The sequence below is a fragment of the Eulemur rufifrons genome, chromosome 18 (assembly GCF_041146395.1).
Source record: "Eulemur rufifrons isolate Redbay chromosome 18, OSU_ERuf_1, whole genome shotgun sequence".
Classification (NCBI taxonomy): Eukaryota; Metazoa; Chordata; class Mammalia; order Primates; family Lemuridae; genus Eulemur; species Eulemur rufifrons.
Genome location: NC_091000.1, coordinates 66,733,018 through 66,750,734, shown reverse-complemented (window position 1 = coordinate 66,750,734; position 17,717 = coordinate 66,733,018). Strand labels below are relative to the sequence as shown.

The 17,717-nt window shown below is 48.6% G+C and overlaps 1 protein-coding gene across 4 annotated transcripts in view; it reads left to right on the top strand.

Moving 5' to 3' along the window:
• The window catches only part of CDYL (chromodomain Y like), a 178,753-nt gene extending 161,367 nt beyond the window's left edge, over positions 1–17,386 (top strand). For 3 of the 4 annotated variants that reach the window (XM_069493755.1, XM_069493754.1, XM_069493752.1), the window contains 3 exons: positions 6,492–6,702; positions 14,766–14,909; positions 15,763–17,386. In XM_069493755.1, coding sequence (XP_069349856.1) covers positions 6,492–6,702; positions 14,766–14,909; positions 15,763–15,921 — 514 coding nt within the window. In that variant the 3' untranslated portion in view covers positions 15,922–17,386. The remainder of the gene's footprint in view (positions 1–6,491; positions 6,703–14,765; positions 14,910–15,762) is intronic. The other variant, XM_069493753.1, reaches the window with a different exon arrangement.
• The last annotated feature ends 331 nt before the right edge of the window (positions 17,387–17,717 follow it).

The window sequence follows — 17,717 nt, the reverse complement described above, 5'->3', positions numbered from 1 at the left end:
TAGAAATTGCATACATGATGTTTTGAAATATGTATACACTGTGGAATGTCTAAATCCAGCTAATTAACATATGTAATACCTCACATTTATCATTTTTGTGTGTGGTGAGAACACTTAAAATCTACTACCTTAGTAATTTTCAAGTTTAAATACATCGTTATTAACTGTAGTCACCGTGATACACAATAGATCTCTTGATCTACGCATTTTCAAATATATGTTTCACACACACATGAGTAATATAGATTATGTTTAGTTCTGTTGAATTAATGTAATTGTACTTTTTTGCTTTGCAGCTTTTTTCATGTAACAGTATGACTTTGAGATATTTCAGTTTCCTCGGTTATTGGATTTTCCACAGCTGTATCATACCAGTACAAAAAGCTTTCCCTAGAACCACCCTAATTCTGCTATGAACATATCCCCTCATTTATCATACTAATCACTATACTGTATGATTGAAAGTGTCTTATTTTTCAGAGATGAATTTTATTTAAAATGAATGAAACCCAGTCACCAACCAGAAAGACTGTTGTACTTCCGTACCCACCTTCCTAAGTGACCCCCAAAACCCTTTGTGTCTGCCTTTTTAATTTATAGCAGAATGAAAAATTAAAGAGAAGGCAGACTTACAAAATGACAGTAAAGTGGCTTGGATCTTTCCCCAAATCCCCCAGATATCTGGAGTGTGGAAGTCGAGCTTCTTTTGGTAGATCCTGGGCTCCTGCTGGCTGAGAACCCGAGCACTGCCTTTGGGGCACTGGGCTTTCTGGTCCCCTAAACCATTCTAGAGGTGCACAGCAGGATGGGTAGGGGCACTTTTTTCTGTTTGGGTGGGTCTCGGGTGGGGCATCTCCCTTTGGCAGATTATCCCACGCTGACTCTGATGGGCAATAGACTGCAGAGGAGTCCTAGAACCTACGCCTTGGCCTTTCATAACATATTTAATCATTTTCAAAATTAATATATTTCTTATATGATATACACATGTATTTAGGTGATTTCTATTCCTTAATCTTTTGAGCATTACCATTTTTTAGGCTATAATATATATTTTTTTTTCCAGAAATAATTTGAAATTTTATAAGCTGATCTTATTAAGTACTATTTTCTGGTCTCCCAAATAATTTCAAATGTGTGGCCCACTAGATGGGACCCCATCTTGTTATTTGATTTAAGATTAAACTTCTCGATCGATGTGCAGGATTCCTTGCCAGATTAGCAGCACCTCCAAGACACCTGGTAGATGTCTGCATCATTAGACCACCCGGTCAGGATGAATCACATGAATTTAATTTTCATTTCTTAAATACAAACCATTTGCCCCACATGGTCATTTTGTGTTATGTATTTCCCATGAGATCACACTGAATTTACACATAATACTGTTCTTTGGGTACCTCTGCTGCAATAAGAACATAGGATTTGTCAGCACTACCTTCTGGGTCCTGGCTCCGTGTTCCCCTGTGGACTTTCCCTTGAGCTCCCCTCGTAAATCTTGCTGGTGCCTCACCCTGGCAGCCCACTCCCCCCAGTGTTGGATCACCCTGGACGGTGGATACGGCCAGTGGTGTTGGAATTAGTAAAAGCAGAGAGAGAGACCAAGACATTCAAGTAGAGATCTCATGTGTTGAACTTTTGAGTAACTTTAGAAGTTTATTTTCATCAGCTGATGAAAATTCTCCACAAAAAGCTGAATTGATATTCTAGTAAAAGCGCCAAATCCTGCTGTAGGGAAACCTGCTTGTTCTTTACATGACTGTATTCTTGTCAATGTGAATTTTTGTTAATATACTCTGGCAGGATCAGAAAAATAATTAGTTACACCGGATTCACTTAACCTTTCCTCTCACTCATTTGCATTTAAATTAATTTTTATGTGGATAAAATTGGCTTATATACAAAAGCTCTTCCTATGTATAATTTTGTTTCTCTGGTGTCTCAGAATTATTTAAAACTTTGAGGCAAAGGACTTCATTGTAATAAGTTTCCAGAAGAAAAGTGGGAAAGAGGAAAATGAAGTCAAACATTAGGTTGTCAGGTATCTGGGGCAGCTAATTTTGTGATCAGAATTAGTGGTGATGATGAATTTGCAGATTAACTGTAATGAAAATATTCACTACTTTAGTGATTAAAACCAAAATTCTTATGAATCAGTTTACAACATTAGGCTTTTGAAGCCTGTTGAAACTAGTAGCTGCCACTTAGTGTCTGGAGGACAAGGAGCCGCCTGTCCCCAGAAGCAGGTGTCTTCTCCCCTGACGGGGTGGGGGAATGAGTGGCCCCTGGAGGCCAGAGGATTCCAGCAAGCAGACATCCCGGGGAACCTGACCTCCTCCGAGGAAGGGAGCACTCGGCTGAGAAAAGGCAGCCACTGGCTACTCCTTGTTGCCTCATTTTCCCCAGACAGTTCCTAGACCATCAGCTCATGTGACTTTCTAACTATTTGATGCCTTGTGAATTACTCAGTGTTCTTCAAGAGAAGAATTTTGTTTAATTTTAAGGTATTTTTAAAGTAATTTTATCTCTCTCCTTCCCTGCCATAGCCAGCATAGCCTTGAACTTAATGCACAAACAATTCCAAGGAAACAAATTTAAATTCAGTATGTTGCATTGCACATATTTCAATGTTCATGTGTTTTGATTTTAAGTTTAAAAATTACATTTGCTTGAGGTCCAGCAAAAGCAGGGCCTGAAGGCAATTCCCACTTTCCCACCTCCGATAGCCCGTGGCTTGATTTGCAGTTCCCTTGGCTAGGCTTTTATGGCCCTGGGAAGTTTCTCCTAGACAGAAAAGCGTTTCTTTGAAGGTTTGGTTTGGTTTTGTATTTTATAGAGATGGGGTCTTGCTCTTGCTGAGACTGGTCTTGAACTCCTGACCTCAAGCGATCCTCCCACCTTGGCTTCCCAGAGTGCTAGGATTACAGGCATGAGCCACTGCGCCCGGCCTGTGTTTTGTTTTTTTAAATAAAATGAGTTTCTGTGCAGCAGGCCATGTTCATTTTTGGTATCTTTGGGCTCATCTTTCAGAATGGCCAGTTCCTGTCCTCTTAAAAGGGAAGGTGGTCTTTGCCTGGTTCATTTATGCCCCTCCCAGAGAAAACCACCAGCTTCCACTGAAGTCGTCATAGTTATCATTCCGGGCACAAATAAAATTTCAGTTCCAGAAAATTTCTCCAACCTGTTGAAATCTAAGTTTTGATTTTTTCAATGTCTATTTTAGAAGCTCTTTCATACAAACATATTGGGAGAAGGGGCAACTCTGTATGAAGTAATTAATTCCTTGTACTATTTCTCTGTTATTATTACCCTGATTTTGATCATGCCCTTCATATTAATCTGTCACCCAGTCCATGGTTTCCAGGTGTCAGGCCTGGGGCAGTTTCTGCTTTGCCCCCTGTTCATAGGAGCAGGTGAGAACCAGGGAGACCTATTTAGGAAATGTTTCTGCTCTGTATCATGGAGACAATGAAGTATTACCTTTTCAAGAGTCCTCAGTAACTGGGCCTAGGAAATGTACTTCCACCTTGTGTCATTGACCCCAAATCCTCAAAAGGCAGCACAACGGAAGTAGCTTCATGTGGTTTTTCTAGGCTCATTTCAAGAGCCTACTTAAAAGGTTGTCTGACTCTTTGTATCATTAAAGCCCAGTGTGATCTTTCTCACGATTCCTCAGGCTCTCTCATTTAGAAAGACTTAGTGCTACTCGTTCATTTGAGTGAGTCGATTCTTGCTTAATGCAAAGATCCTGCAAACTTTGGGGACTTTGCTGGGCCAGGCTGAGGTCAGCCTAGCTGGCTTGAGAGGTACTAAACTCTCAGCCCCCCCCTCCCCTGTTCTTCACATGCACACATTCCCCTTCTCACGTCCCCAACCTGTCTCCTGCAAAACAATCTAGGACTCCTCCTGTCAGTATCTAGGGAGCTGAAGGGGGAAATGTCTGAGATGCTGAGTCCTGGTTTTCAGAGGACCCTGAACAGATAGCTCTAGCTTTTAAACTGCTGAACCGTAGAGAGCATCTAGATTGTTACTTTCAGTACTGAAGATGGAGATCAGGTTTAGAATCCAGCAAGTGGAAAGCTAGCTCTATTCATTCTGTAATTCTGATCCAGAACTCAGACAGCATTAAAGGGATTGTCTTTTGTTTATTTTGATGTGTGTTTATGTTTTTCTCCACCATGTGAAATCATGGCAAGAAACAACCTCTGAACATAAAGTCAGCTTCCAGTGTGGGGAAGATGGACATTTCCAGTGCATTGTGTTAGGTTGGCTTAGGGTGGGAACCCAGAAAGTATGTATAGGACGTAATACTTAGATAGTGATCATAAAGAACTTTAGACCCCCTTGCTGTGCCAGTGGCAACAGAAGGTTGAGTGGCAGAATAGCATTGCGATTAAGTGATTGATTCTTGGGCCAGGTTTCCTTGTCATGTAACATAAGAAAGAAGAAAGAGAGAGATGTATAGAGAGAAAGAGAGAGTAGCTACAACACATGGGGGAGGAAAGAAATGTCAGGCCATTTGCCATCGTGGTGACAGAAATTGTATGAGACTTAGTGTTTTGAGACTTGGGAGGAGGCACCCCAGAGGGTTAGTTTTAGGAGGAGTAGACTGAGAGTTTCCCACATTCCTGGAAAGAGTAAGGGTGACCCATTCTAGGTGTCCCTAGAATGAAGGAATGGCATGGGAGTGATGAGTGAGCGACAAGTGCAAGTGACAAGTCGGACCAGGCCTCCCTGTGTCTGGTGAAGGGCCCAGGGGCCGGGGGTCCTCCGGCTTGCTAGTAGGGCTTTGGAGTCAAGATGAGTTCAAAACGAGAATGAGAACAAGCTTATGAGCTCCCCACTCTCCAGGAACAAGATATCTCGGTGTAGATTTTGGAGGTCAGCAAGGAAGATCTGGGTCCCGTCCAGTGTCTGCCTCTCAGCTTGGCTCAGGGAGGGTCAGGTGGACAATTACCTCATATTGGCTGAGCTAGAATGCCCTGCCTACACTCCAGGGTCAGAGACAAGTTAGAGAGGGACCCCTGCATGGCTCAGGACTTCTCCCAGCCACCTCATCAGAGACAAGGGAGGTTAGTGGCTCAAGGGGACATAATCAACCCAGGAGACTGGTTCCTCTCAACTTAGTCAAAGATCCGTGAAAACCTTACTGGTGACCCAGGGACTCAGAGGAAGGCAGGATTCGGGAATAGACCCAGGACGAGCTGCCTCCCGAATTGCAAGCCTTGCTTGCTAAAGTCCTGGAGGTCGTGTCCACCTGGTGTGCCCTCCGGGTTTTGGCACCAAATGTTAGGTTCTGAGCCAAGAGAGAGATACACGAAGCCTCATGTGTGGCAAAATGCTGTTTATTTTGAGCAGATGAGTGGAGGCCAAAAGGGCGTCCATACCAAGGGAGGGGAGAGGCTTGAGTTTTATACAGGGTTTTTCCAGTGTTTCGAAATAACACCTGCAGAGCTAGGAGAGAGAGGGTACCTTCGTCCTTATCAGGGGGGATAGAAATGCCAGCATCACTGCAGCAGTCTGTGGTCAAAATTAGATTTACAACCTACGGACTCTCCAGACTCCTGCGGCTTTTGTTTTACAAGCTTTATGATCACTATCTAAATATTATGTCCTACACGTACTTTTCAGATTCTCACCCTAAGCCAGCCTAGCACAGTGTGGTGCCAGCCTACCCTAAATTGAACAGCAGCCTATACTTTTCCAGCCTGATCCTAAAACAAATCCAGAAATATTATGGGCTTGGTTTAATAAAACTCAGCATCCTCCCCAAAGGCTGCCCCAGTTCTTCTCTCGCTGTCCTCTGAGCTCCTGCTGAGGCCGTACCCACAGCGGAGCACAGGGCGGTGCGCAGGTGTGTGCCTTGTGGCACTTGCTCTTGTTTGCCAGTTTCGTGTCTTAAGCCAGCCTGGGAGACTCTTACCTCCGCCTCCCCCAGGCCATTCAGTCTACTTCATATAAACTCAGCAAGTAGTCGTTTCCAAATAATCAGTGAGCTGCCTAAAGCCATAGACAAGGCCAGATCCCAGGGTTTCTGGCCCCTGATCCCCGTGCAGTCAGCACCAGGCAGTCTGCAGTGCCCATGCCACATTTTCCCTGGGACAGCCTCTCGGTCGGTCGTATGAAGCCCAGAATGTTTACTGGGCTCCTCTTCACGGGAAGGCCGGTTGAGGAGCAAGTTGTGTTGCTCATAGAGCCCAAGAGCCACCTGCAAATGCAAGAACAGCCTGTGGCTGCCTGTCCCCAGAGCCTTTGCACCGGTACCATAGTGCAGCCACCTCCTGCCTGGGGTCCCAGCTGTCACCAAGCATTTACAACACACAGCGAAGAAGTCCAGGGCCCACAACTGCTGGGGGAAGGCCTTAAATAAATCTCAGCTCTTGGTGATTTCTGTACAGTTTACATCTTGGTAAATTGAATTCCATAATAGACTTTTCCTTTGCTCAGATATGCAATGTTTTGAGTAATTCCCCATTTATTTTTCATTTTAGAAACTTCGTGAATACTTTCATTCAGTTTAAGAAGCCTATTATTGTAGCAGTAAATGGCCCGGCCATTGGACTAGGAGCATCCATATTGCCTCTTTGTGATGTGGTCTGGGCTAACGAAAAGGCTTGGTTTCAAACACCCTATACTACCTTCGGACAGAGTCCAGATGGCTGTTCTACCGTTATGTTTCCCAAGATTATGGGAGGAGCATCTGTGAGTACCTTTTTAAAAAAAAAAAAAAAAAAATCATTCTAGAAAACTTTCTGAAGAAATCTAGTTTGGTTATTGTTTTTCTAAAGATAAACAGTGTGTCATTCTGTGGGGACTTTCCATCTTATAATTTGGATTGTGGTTCGTAGAATGTTATTGACACTGTTTTGCATCATTCCCTGGAGAACAAATTTATTCACTAAGGACCCTGCAACTTTCCGTAATTAACAGTATATCCACTGTTCGTGAATACCCAGTTTGTAACCCAAACAACAGAGTTTGCACTTGAAAAGTTCTTTCCCTAGTAACCTAGAAGCTGCACTTTTAAAAGAAAGCAAGTTTAAAAGGAAACAAAGTTGCATAGGATTAGAGAGTTGTTGTCCAACTTAATTAACTGTTTAAGCTGATCCATTCATGGTAACAGTTTGCATCTGTATTGGAGCTTGTGCTTTATCAAGCGTGTATGCAGGTGTCATTCCTTAGCCCTTGACACAGGGCAGGAGGTGGTACTGTGGGTCAGGTTCTCCAGAAGCAGACACTAAGATGGGTTTGGCACATGGGGGGATTATCAGTGGTCAGCACCTGTGGGAGGTCAGGCAGGATGCAGGACTAGACAGAGGCAGAAGTCAGCAGAGCTTCAGCCACCCCCCAGGGAGCTCTGCAGCACACATGGCCTGCCCCAGTTGCCCCGCAGTGGACCAGAGTAGCTGGTTCTTTTACGTCCATTGTCCTTGGGTGTGGAATGCGCAGGAAGGGTGTTGTGCCTGTGGACAGGCGGCTGTCTGCAGCTGAGGGTGTCCCTGAAGGAGCCAGAGGCCGTCTGCTACCAGCGCCACCTGCAGCCAGGCAGTAAGTCTTCCTGGAGGGACCATGGCAACACAGCCTCCTGCCTACATAGCCCTGTGCCGCTCGGATCTACCTCTTCATGCAGAGTTAGGGGGCAGGTCCTCTGGGTTCCAAGAGCTATCTTCTTGGAGGGAGATTAAACAGTAATAAGTGTTTCAGTTAGTTAGGAACCACCTGGATGATAAAATTAGTGGGTAAAAGTATGATGAGACAAAGGATATTTCCGTCCTCTCATCACCTGCAGTGGGGAAAATAGTGATTTTTACAGTGGTGAAGCCCGGCAGGCACCACCTTGAGTGGTCAGAGTTCACCGGAAATAAGACCTGTCACCCCATACACCCTGACACGTTGCACTGAGGGAGACACAGCATCCATGGCGGCGTGGACCTCCTGCTGAATGGGCGTCACCTCGGTCTCATCACGGGAATGTCAGCTAAACCCAGACTGTGGGACACTCTGCACATACTGAGCAGCACTCCTCCAAGGTGTTGCAGTTGGAGAAGATAACGGAAAGACTGCAGAACCATCACAGCCTGGAGACCAAGGGGACAGGACAGCTCAGGCAGTGTGGGTCCTCGTGGGAAAGGGCACAAGTGGGAGAGCCAGTGAAATGTGTATAGGTTTGTAGTTGAGTTCATAGTATGGTGTCAGTGTAACGTGTTAACCTGGGAGGGTGGGGTGGAGGGGTTATGGGACCTCCGTACTGCTTTTGTCTTTTTTCCATGCATCTAAACGTATTCTGGAAACAGAAAGTTTAAAATAAAGGAATGAACGTAAAAGAGGAGGAGGAGGAGGAAGGGTAATAGGCTAGACTGCGATCCCTCGGCCACTCCTGGTCCCAGAGCCTCCCCTCGGCCCCGCCTCCCTGTCCAGATCCCCGAGGGTTCTGAGGCTGGTCACCAGGCCCTGCTCAGGCCAGAATCGCTGCTCTTGTCCACTTACTACCACAGCTGAGCAAGGGAGGCCCAAGAGGCACCTGCTTCCGTCCTATTTCCCAGGCACATGTGTCCTTCCAGGGCACCACATAAAGGTCGTCGGTGGGCCGTGGGCACTGCAGGTCAGAAGGTGGTGCCCGTCCCACAGTGCGCCCCGCCACACTGGTGTGTCTCAGGTCACGCCGGCACTCCGCCAGGCCGGCAGCTTCTGCAGGTGCCATGTGTGACTCAGCCAGAGGGCCCCCTGGTCCTGGGCCCTCTCCCGCAAGTTCTTTGCTGTGAGGTTGGTCTTCTGCAGGCGTGGCACTCCGCACGGAGGACCAGACCCTCCATAGCCTCAGAGAGTGGTGCTGCCTGAGGGCCAGCAGGCAGGACAGGCGAGGCAGACCCAGGGGAAGTGTTCGTCCCTGTTGGAACAGTCACCTTGCCACCAGGGGCCAATGGGCCTGTGTCCTCAGGAACGAAGCCATGCTGGTGGCTCAGCTGGGCATTCAGCAGTGACAGTAGCCACATCAGCCCTGATGGGTCACAGTCTGTGCTGCTGAGCTACATTCCTCACACTGCAGCCACTTGGTTCATGTGTCCGTCCTGCTGGCACAGGTGGCCAGCACCACCTGTCTCACATAGTCGGTTCCCCTCCGTGGGGGAGGCTCTCTGGTGGACACGAATGTGACACGGCAGTCCGCACCCTTTCCCATTCACCCACCTGTCTGCATGCCTCTGTCCCAGCCCTGTCCCCGGTCCTCTAGGCCCCTGACCAGCCGTCCAGGACACCACTGCCAGGGGTCAGTATCATTCTAACCTGATCCACTTCCTCTACACCAGGTGGATGACCAGGTGTGTCCCCCATTGAGGGCATTTTCCTCACCACTGTCTTTTTCTGCCACTGTTGGGTGAGGCTCCGGTGAAGTTGCCATCCCTGCTTTGGCCTGCACACCCACACAGCGAGCCAACCCACGCACAGACCACGCTTGGCCACGGGGAGTCCCCCACATGGCTGCACGTGGGCGGCTCTGCTGTGCCTTCTGTGTATCTGCCGCTGGCCCTTCCTGACCTCATGCCTGCGGGGCAGAAGGAACTCAACTCATGGCAAGCATTTCCCATGCGTGGTCACTTGGGGACCCGGGACCAGGCGCTCTCTCTCTCCCAGGGCCCAGTCAACTCTCCAGGCACGTCCTTCCCTGCTGGGGAAAGCCCAGCCTGGCTCCAGGGCTGTGCTGCCCTCCTCGCTCTGGCACTGGCCACAAGCCTCATGTGGCATCCTGTCCCACCGTCCAGAGTAGGCCATGCCAGTCCTGGCCTGTCAGCTTCACCCAACTGGGTCCCCGCTGTCTCAGTGCTTCTAGGAGCCATCCCAGGAGCAAGGTCACCCCATCTCCTGGGGAACCTACCAGGGGGTTAAATCACACTCTCGGGAGAGCTCCCGAATCAGTGAACTCTCCTGTCCAACTCTACGGTCGGGTTCTGGGCTAGGTGCCGTTAGAATTCAGGCCCACAAGGCTTCTCACAGCTCCCACCAGCACTCCTGGCTGGGCCATGCAGCTCCTTTGGAGGAGGAGGAGGAGGAGGAGGAGAGTTACGGGCCTGATTCCAGGAGAAGGGATGGGGCGGGTCTTAGGGGGAGCAACAGCATCTTGCAGAGAGAGAGAGAGAGAGACCCTGCATGACCTTCAAGCAAGGTGGCAATACTTGTTTTTAATAGGGATGGGTGGGCTATTTCTGTAGGCTCAGAGGAGGCTGGGCCTCCAAGTTTTGGGCATTCATCCAAAAGCCCCCACACTAAGTTTTAGGACGCCCTCCTCCTCCCACCACTGCAGCCTAAAGACCTTCCTCCGGTAGGTGTTTAACATTGTCTGAACTTGGTGGCACACACTGCAGCCAGGTCTCGGCTCGCTCTGCTTTCTTGCTGCCTGGTGCCTCTTTGCCTGTATCAGTGGCAACAGGCAGTTCCTGCTCCGTCACCTGTGAGAGTGCCAGCACGTGGGCAGCCGCCTGTGCTGGGTGCTGTGGGTGCTTCCCCTGGCCCATGCGCTGGTCCCTGCTGCCGTCCAGCTGGGGAGCCGCCCAGCACCAAAATGGCTCTCCTCACCACCTTTCTCTTCATTCCCACCTGGCACGAGGTGGTTTTTCTGGAAGCTGAGACGGATTTGGGGAAGGAGGACTTGGTGAGTTAGGTGTCAGCATCCATGGAAGGGCAAGGAGGAAGCATGATTGGACAGAGGGTGACAGACATAACCCATGGGGGCTCTGGAGCCTGCGTGGCCTCCAGCGGTTCCAGGTGCCCCTCCGCACTCGGCATGGGGTGCAACAGCCCTGGGAAGGGCCCATCCGTGGGGAGGCCCTGGGGAGCTCTCGGGGGCCTCTGACAGCACTCCCAGCAGCTGGGCAGTTTGTCTGGCCAGGGCATCTGGGCGGCACATCTGTGCTCCTCCCGAGTGGTGCTCGGTCTCTTACAGACGGAGGGATGTGGGGGGTGCATCTGAGTTGTTGGTCTTGTCCCTTCCACCGTGCTGCACACACTTGTCACTACCCGATTCCCATGGTAAAAAGTCATTATCAGTAAAACTACTTTCAGTTCATTTTGAGTGATGACTGTTTCCTCCCACTTCCTTCCTATTCTGTCAGCAGAGACTCATCCTCATCAGTAGGATCATGTTAGACTCATTTTGAGTTATCTCAGAGGAGGTCGAAGTCTGGTTCTGTCCTTTCCAGTTGTACGTAGTGAGGGGAAGGCACATCTGGGGAAGTAGTAAACAAGCACACATTTTGGGCAAAGTCATTTTGGAAGCGGAGCCCTTAGGCCAGATGCCGCTCAGGGGTGCAGGTCTTAGCGGGCACGTGCCAGGGAGATCCGTGATGGGCCGAAGTGTGGCAGAATGGGTGGCTGGAGCGCCTGCCCTCCGTCAGCTGTGTCCCTCTCCGCTCCCCAGAGCTTGGCGGATCTTTAGTGTCTGCTTCCCCCTGGGATCTTCTGCTGCCACGGGAGCAGCTGCCCTCAACTGGGGCAGTGTCCACCCACCCTCGGGGGTCCTATTATGAGGATAAACAGAACATGCAGATAAAACAAGCTGTGCAGGCTCTCCTGTTGTTAGCGCGTCCGCCGTGGGGGGAGAGAGCCCTGACATCAAGCTGCAGGTGCAGGGGATGATGTCTGGGGGCATTTTTGGTTGTCACAACTGAGGAGATGCCAGTCGGCAGAAGCCGGGGTGCTGCTGCTCAGCACCCTACAAAACGCCAGCCAGCCCCACATGCGGAGCAGACAGTCAGTCGCGCAGGGTGAGAGACGCTCTGGAGCGAGAGCAGAGAGCTCACACGTCCCGCAGCGTGAAGCCTCTCCTTTCTGAGCAGAGTATTTGACAAAAGCTCTGTACGGAAAGTGAATAGATGCTATTGTGACAACTCTTGTTCAAAGTGACTATGAAAAGTCGCTCCTTTCATAAGCTTTTTGTGTATTTGAGCTTTTCGGCAGCCTGAGGCGAGACTCGAGCAAGTTTGGTTTTCCCTGCTGGGTGTGTGCAAAACTCTGCCAGGTGGATAAGCCAAAGGGATCATATTAGGATAAAAAGAACGTGCGGGTAAAACGGGCCGTGCAGCCCTCTTTTCCTACAGCGTCCGCCGTGGGGGAGCGAGCGCTGGCACCACGCGGCGGGTGCAGGCTGCGCAGGTGGCCTGGGAGTCTCTTGTGCGGTTCAGCACTCACGGGGTGCCTGCTACGTGCCACGCACTCTGCAAAGTCACAGGCCTGGCTTAGGGGCCACTGCTGTGAGCCTGTGGGCTCGGCAGTGTTTGAGGCACTGCGGTTGGCACCTGAAGGAACCTCAGCCGATGGGAGCGCAGAAGTTGGTGCCGTGTGGCACCTGGCCGCTCTTGGGGACCTGCTTGGGTGCGGGGCTGGAGAAGCGCCCAGCCAATGGCTGTTGTCCTTACCCTGAGTTCACCCATGAAAGCTCCTCCCGGGAAGAGACTGGCCCGAGGGAGTGAGTGGCACAGCGTGTGCCACAGCGGCCCCGTGAGGCCTGCAGCTCCCCGTTTCCTCACCGCACCTCTTACCGTGATCCTGACTGCGCTGAAGGACCTCTCTCTTCGCTTTCTCTGGCATTTCTCATTTGTCTGGGTGGCTACACAGGAACTTCTTAAAAAACAGCTGGACAGTCTTGCCCACTTTGGGTGCGGCAGGTTGTCTGCAGTTGTCTCTGTGCGGTCTGCCACCCCGGACGAGTGGCAGCCGCTCAAGGTCCCAGCGACCGCATGGTTGTGGATCCGGTACTTGGTAACACTTTGGAGCCTCTCAGACTGCTGAAAGCTGCATGTGTGAGCACATGCGCACTCAGATTGAGGATAGTTAATCCTGCCAATCTCACCAAGGGAATGTTTTTCTTCAGTTTTGTGTTGGTGACTGTAGTTTAGACCAGTTTGCTGCCTGGGTCTACGTGAGAAAACATTAACAACCTCGAATCAGTCCTGTCCTTCCTGCCCTTGGCGAATGCAGGACTGCCCCTACTTGTCCTGCGCATCCAAAACCTTCTGGAATAGAGAAAACTGAGAGGAGGGAGGGAAGGACTCCAGCCAGGCTCCAGAGTTGAGTGCGGAGGACAGGTCTGGAGGGGCGCGGCCGGGGTCGTTGGCATCCCCTGCCCGGGCTGAGGCTCTGTGGTTCAGGTCGCTCTTGAGAACACACTCATGCTTTGCCTAATGACGGGTTGGGGTGCTGTCTGCACCGGATGTTGAGAATGAAGGAAACGGGATCTAGAAAAGGGACCTCGGTTACCACAGAGCATTTCCCCGCCGCGTCGTTGCGTCAGGAACCCCTGTTCTGTCTACCCTGTCTCGCTGCATTTGAATCTGCCTTTAGAAGAACTGTTAGTATCCTAACAGCTAACCCGGTATCCATTCTTTATTTGTGGGTTCTCTTCTCACTGAGAAGGGGCTCTTCAGTTCAGGGGTTTTGAAGAACATCTCCAAATTCCTCAAAACACCCAGGACTTTGTCCGAGCCTTAGCTCAAATAACAGATTCCACACTGGGTGATAATTAAGCACCTTGCAAGCCCTTCTTGCGAGGGGCCCGTCCCCAGCCCTGCTTTCCAGTCTCCGCCTGTGTTGAAAGAGCAGCGAATGAGCCGGCATGTGCCTTGCTGACTCTGACCCTGTGCTAGTGTCCCTGAGCCGCCAGCACCCGCACGGGGGAAGGCAGTGTGCGGGAACTGTCAGCCGACAGGCAGACTAGTGACTTGGGGCCTTTCCTTAAGATTTTGCCTGTCTTGGAGAAGGAAGCCACCTACCAAAAGTGTATTCTGCCCAAGCCCCAGAAGCTCAGTCAGGTCTTCTTCAAGACCATCCGCGTCAGGAAGGTTAACCAGGCAAGACGAAGCCGGACGGGCAGCGGTCGCCGCAGGCTGGTGTGGAGTTGGTCAGGCAGATCCTTCTCACCGTACCTCAGCACCGCCGAGCCCGTCCTGGGGATCATGTCCAGTCCACGCGCATTGTGTGAGACCGTAAAAATGATCTAGAATCCAGGACAAAGTTAAAATCCATTTCGTATATATACACATTTTTTAAGCAAAAACAAATGTTAGCTTTCTCCATTAAGTCATGTGAAGTGACTATAATCAGACTCTTAAGCAGACTACAGAAATTATGGACACACTCAGGTCCTCAGTAGTTTCTTCTTTTAATATCCAGGTGATACAGTGTGGCCTCCCGGGTGCACTCCAGCAGACACAGTCACTTCCGTGAGAACGTTTTCTCTGTACGTGGGGAACAAGTCACTGCTGTCCCCTCCCAGATACAGAAAGTATTTTGAAGTAGTTCTGCGCCTGGTTCAGATCCTTAAAATTACAAATTCCCCAACCTTGCTTGTGCCTTATTTCCCCAGGGTGTTTTGTGCGTTATGTGAGTTTGCGAGTGGGAAGGGCAGGAAGGCAGGTGAGGAGAGGAGGTTCTGCTGGTACCTTTTCAAATGAGATGAGCGGCAGATAGACCTTTTCTAATTTAGATCTCTTTGTTCAGTCCCTGTGATTCTGCATTACATCATAAAATAAGCCCTTCACGTTCTGTGTTTAGAAACTCACCTGCCCTGTGTGCTACTTTCCCACCTGCACAGTTGATTGCGCCTCGCACGGGGCCTGCCCGCTGGCCCTAGCAGGTGTGCGCGTTGTCCCTGCCAGGGCCGGTGTTCTCACACGCCTGTCCTCGGTCTGGATTTTTGAGGGGTGAGTTTTCAGGCCGGGTCGTCCCTGCCTGCCTCCCCTGGCATTTCACACCACGTCCACTCTTCTTCCTTGCAGGCAAATGAAATGTTGCTCAGCGGGCGGAAGCTGACCGCACAGGAGGCGTGTGGCAAGGGCCTGGTCTCCCAGGTGTTCTGGCCCGGGACCTTCACCCAGGAAGTCATGGTTCGAATTAAGGAGCTTGCCTCATGTAATCCAGTTGTACGTCTGACCGGTTCTGTTACACATACTGCTTTTTTAAAAATAGAACACTTTCCTTCAGAGAGCTCCCCGCTCTGACAGTGTTTCTGAGCTCTGCCCGTCCGCCCCAACAGCGCCACCTCACGTGAAATATTGCCAGGAGCTGCGCCTGGCGTCTTTGCCCCAGATGCTCTGCCTGTCGTCCCTTTTCAGATACCCGGAATTAAGGGAAGGGACTTCAGTGTGAAATTTAGTGACTTCAGCTGTCCCATTATGAACGTCTACACCAACATTGATATGATTCTTTACCGTTTCCCAAGCCTTTTCATATAATCACACGATTGGATCCCCACCACCACAGTGGGCCTAAGTTTTTGTTTAATAATATGCTGAAGAATAATCTTCTAACAAGATTGCATTTAGCAAATTGCAGGGTGAAATGTTGCTTAATATTAGCTGACACAACTCCCATGCAAACTGTTGGAGCCCTATGAACAACAACATTAACATTAAATTTTGTTTAGAAGATCCCCTTGGCGGGCGCTCCGGGAGTATCGGGGAGCATCGAGGGCCGCCGGGGCAGCCGCAGTGCGGGTCGGGGCCGGCCTCGCGCTGAGGAGGGCCAGCTCGCGGGCAGCCCCTGCTCTCTTTTGAAATGGCTTAACAGCCACTTTAAAGTTGAGAATTTACCCCCCATCTAGTGTGAAATATGCTTTTATTCATAAACTAGGCCTGATGTATATTGTGAAAAACTGTCTGGTAACCTTTTTGACAGGTCATTTCTCAAGTTTGAGAATGGCCTCATAAATCGGGAGGAGGAACAGAGCAGGGTCTCCAGACGTCACCTTGGTAACCGCCTGCTTGTCGCACGCAGGTGCTCGAGGAATCCAAAGCCCTTGTGCGCTGCAACATGAAGATGGAGCTGGAACAGGCCAACGAGAGGGAGTGCGAAGTGCTCAAGAAAATCTGGGGCTCTGCCCAAGGGATGGACTCCATGTTGAAGTACTTGCAGAGGAAGATCGACGAGTTCTGATGGTCAGGCTGCCTCCTGATGACAGTGGAATTGGCTCCAAGTTGCCCTCACCCGTCCTCAGCCTGAAACAAGTTCACCCGTTGCTCACGCTTGGAAGCAGGACTAGAAACATCCAAGCTATTTATTATCAAGGAGTTTTTAAGTACTGTAACTTTAAAATAAATAACTACAAAGCTTCTTTGTCCAAACGTCATTGTTTTATACTTACATACACACAAGTATAAAAGTATAATGTGAGCACTAGACTGCTCTTGGAGGCTCTCGTTTTTATTTTCTTTGGCTAGTACTGTATAAAAGACAGAGCTGTGTTTTATTGGTTTTGGATGACAGGAAAGTCTGGAATAATGTTTGTTTTCCTCATTTTTTTCCTCCTAGAACACAGAATCTAAAGGGGTATTAGCCAGCCTCACCATCCCTGCCCCAGATAGAGATACAGAAAAATTTGAGACGTTGCCTTTGTCTCCAAGAAGGTACAAATACCTCAGAGATGGAAAATTCTAAATCAAAAGTAAGACTTTTCTTTTAGGATACATACTTCTGATAAAAGTCCACTGATGAGCATACCCCCAAACCAAACAAATGCTTAGGATTCATGCTGAGATATCGATTGATTTTTCCTTTTTTTAAATATGTCCGGTTCTTACCCAGTTAACATGAAGAAACCACTGTCTCTCTAGAAGAAAGCTTGTTTTGCAGTATTAGTGAATCACTGAATAGCTTAAGTATGAATATCTAAGTTATAAGTTAGGCCTAGTGGGTTTTAAATAGTTTTTCTGACCCTTTTGAAAAATAACTACATAAGTGCTTCTTGTTGCTGGGTGAGAAATACTACTTTATATACAGTTTTGGTTTTCTATTTGCAGATATGATTGATGTATTACACCAAAATAAAGTATTTTTATGTTTATAAAGTATAATTTTTAGGTTCACTTAGAATATATTTTATTTAATAAGTTAAAATTCTTTTGGCACACTATTAAATGAGAAACTCCTTTCAAGAAAAAAGAACTACCTTATATTTGACATTTAATGTTCTTGGTCTCTGCTCTGTCTACACAATACGCTGAGTACAGCACGGTATCCAAGATGCCCTGTGTGAGTAGACACGTGCGTTCCTTTCAGGAGTGGGTACTGATTCCAGACCGCAGAGGCCTGTTCCTAGTTAGGCTTCTGAGCTTGCAATCACATTGAATGTATGAAGAGCGAAATAAAATCAAAACCTTATTTTTGTACAGTTTTGAAGTTTATACTTAGAACTGACCACCTCCCCGGCCATGTGGAGAGCTGTACAGTGTGTAAATCTGCCTTTACCTTGGATTGATTGGTACAGTATTTTTGCATCTGTGGGACCTACTTTTTTGTTCAGTAGTTTGAACTATATATAAACTGTACAATCTGTAAAGTTTTTATAGAATAAATATTCAGCTGTGAAAACTGGTTAAATAAACTAATATTTCTTAACACATTTGAAAGTTTCTTTGATTAATTCTTGTGGGGTGTTTTCTCTCATCTGTTTTGTGAAGTGTATGTATGTGTGTTAAACATGTGTACGGTTTAGTCAGGTGGACGCCTGCGTAACTATCACCCAGGTGGGACGGAGAATATAACTAATGTCCTCCCAAGTCACAGCAACCTTGCCTCTCACCCAGGGGACCATTTCCTGAATTTTATGTCAATCTACTTCTCTTTCAAAGAAATTATTCCTAAAATATATTACTTAGTTCTACCTATTTTCAGCCTTTATATCATATCACAAATAAGCTGTGATTTACTTCTTTAATTCAGTATTATATAAG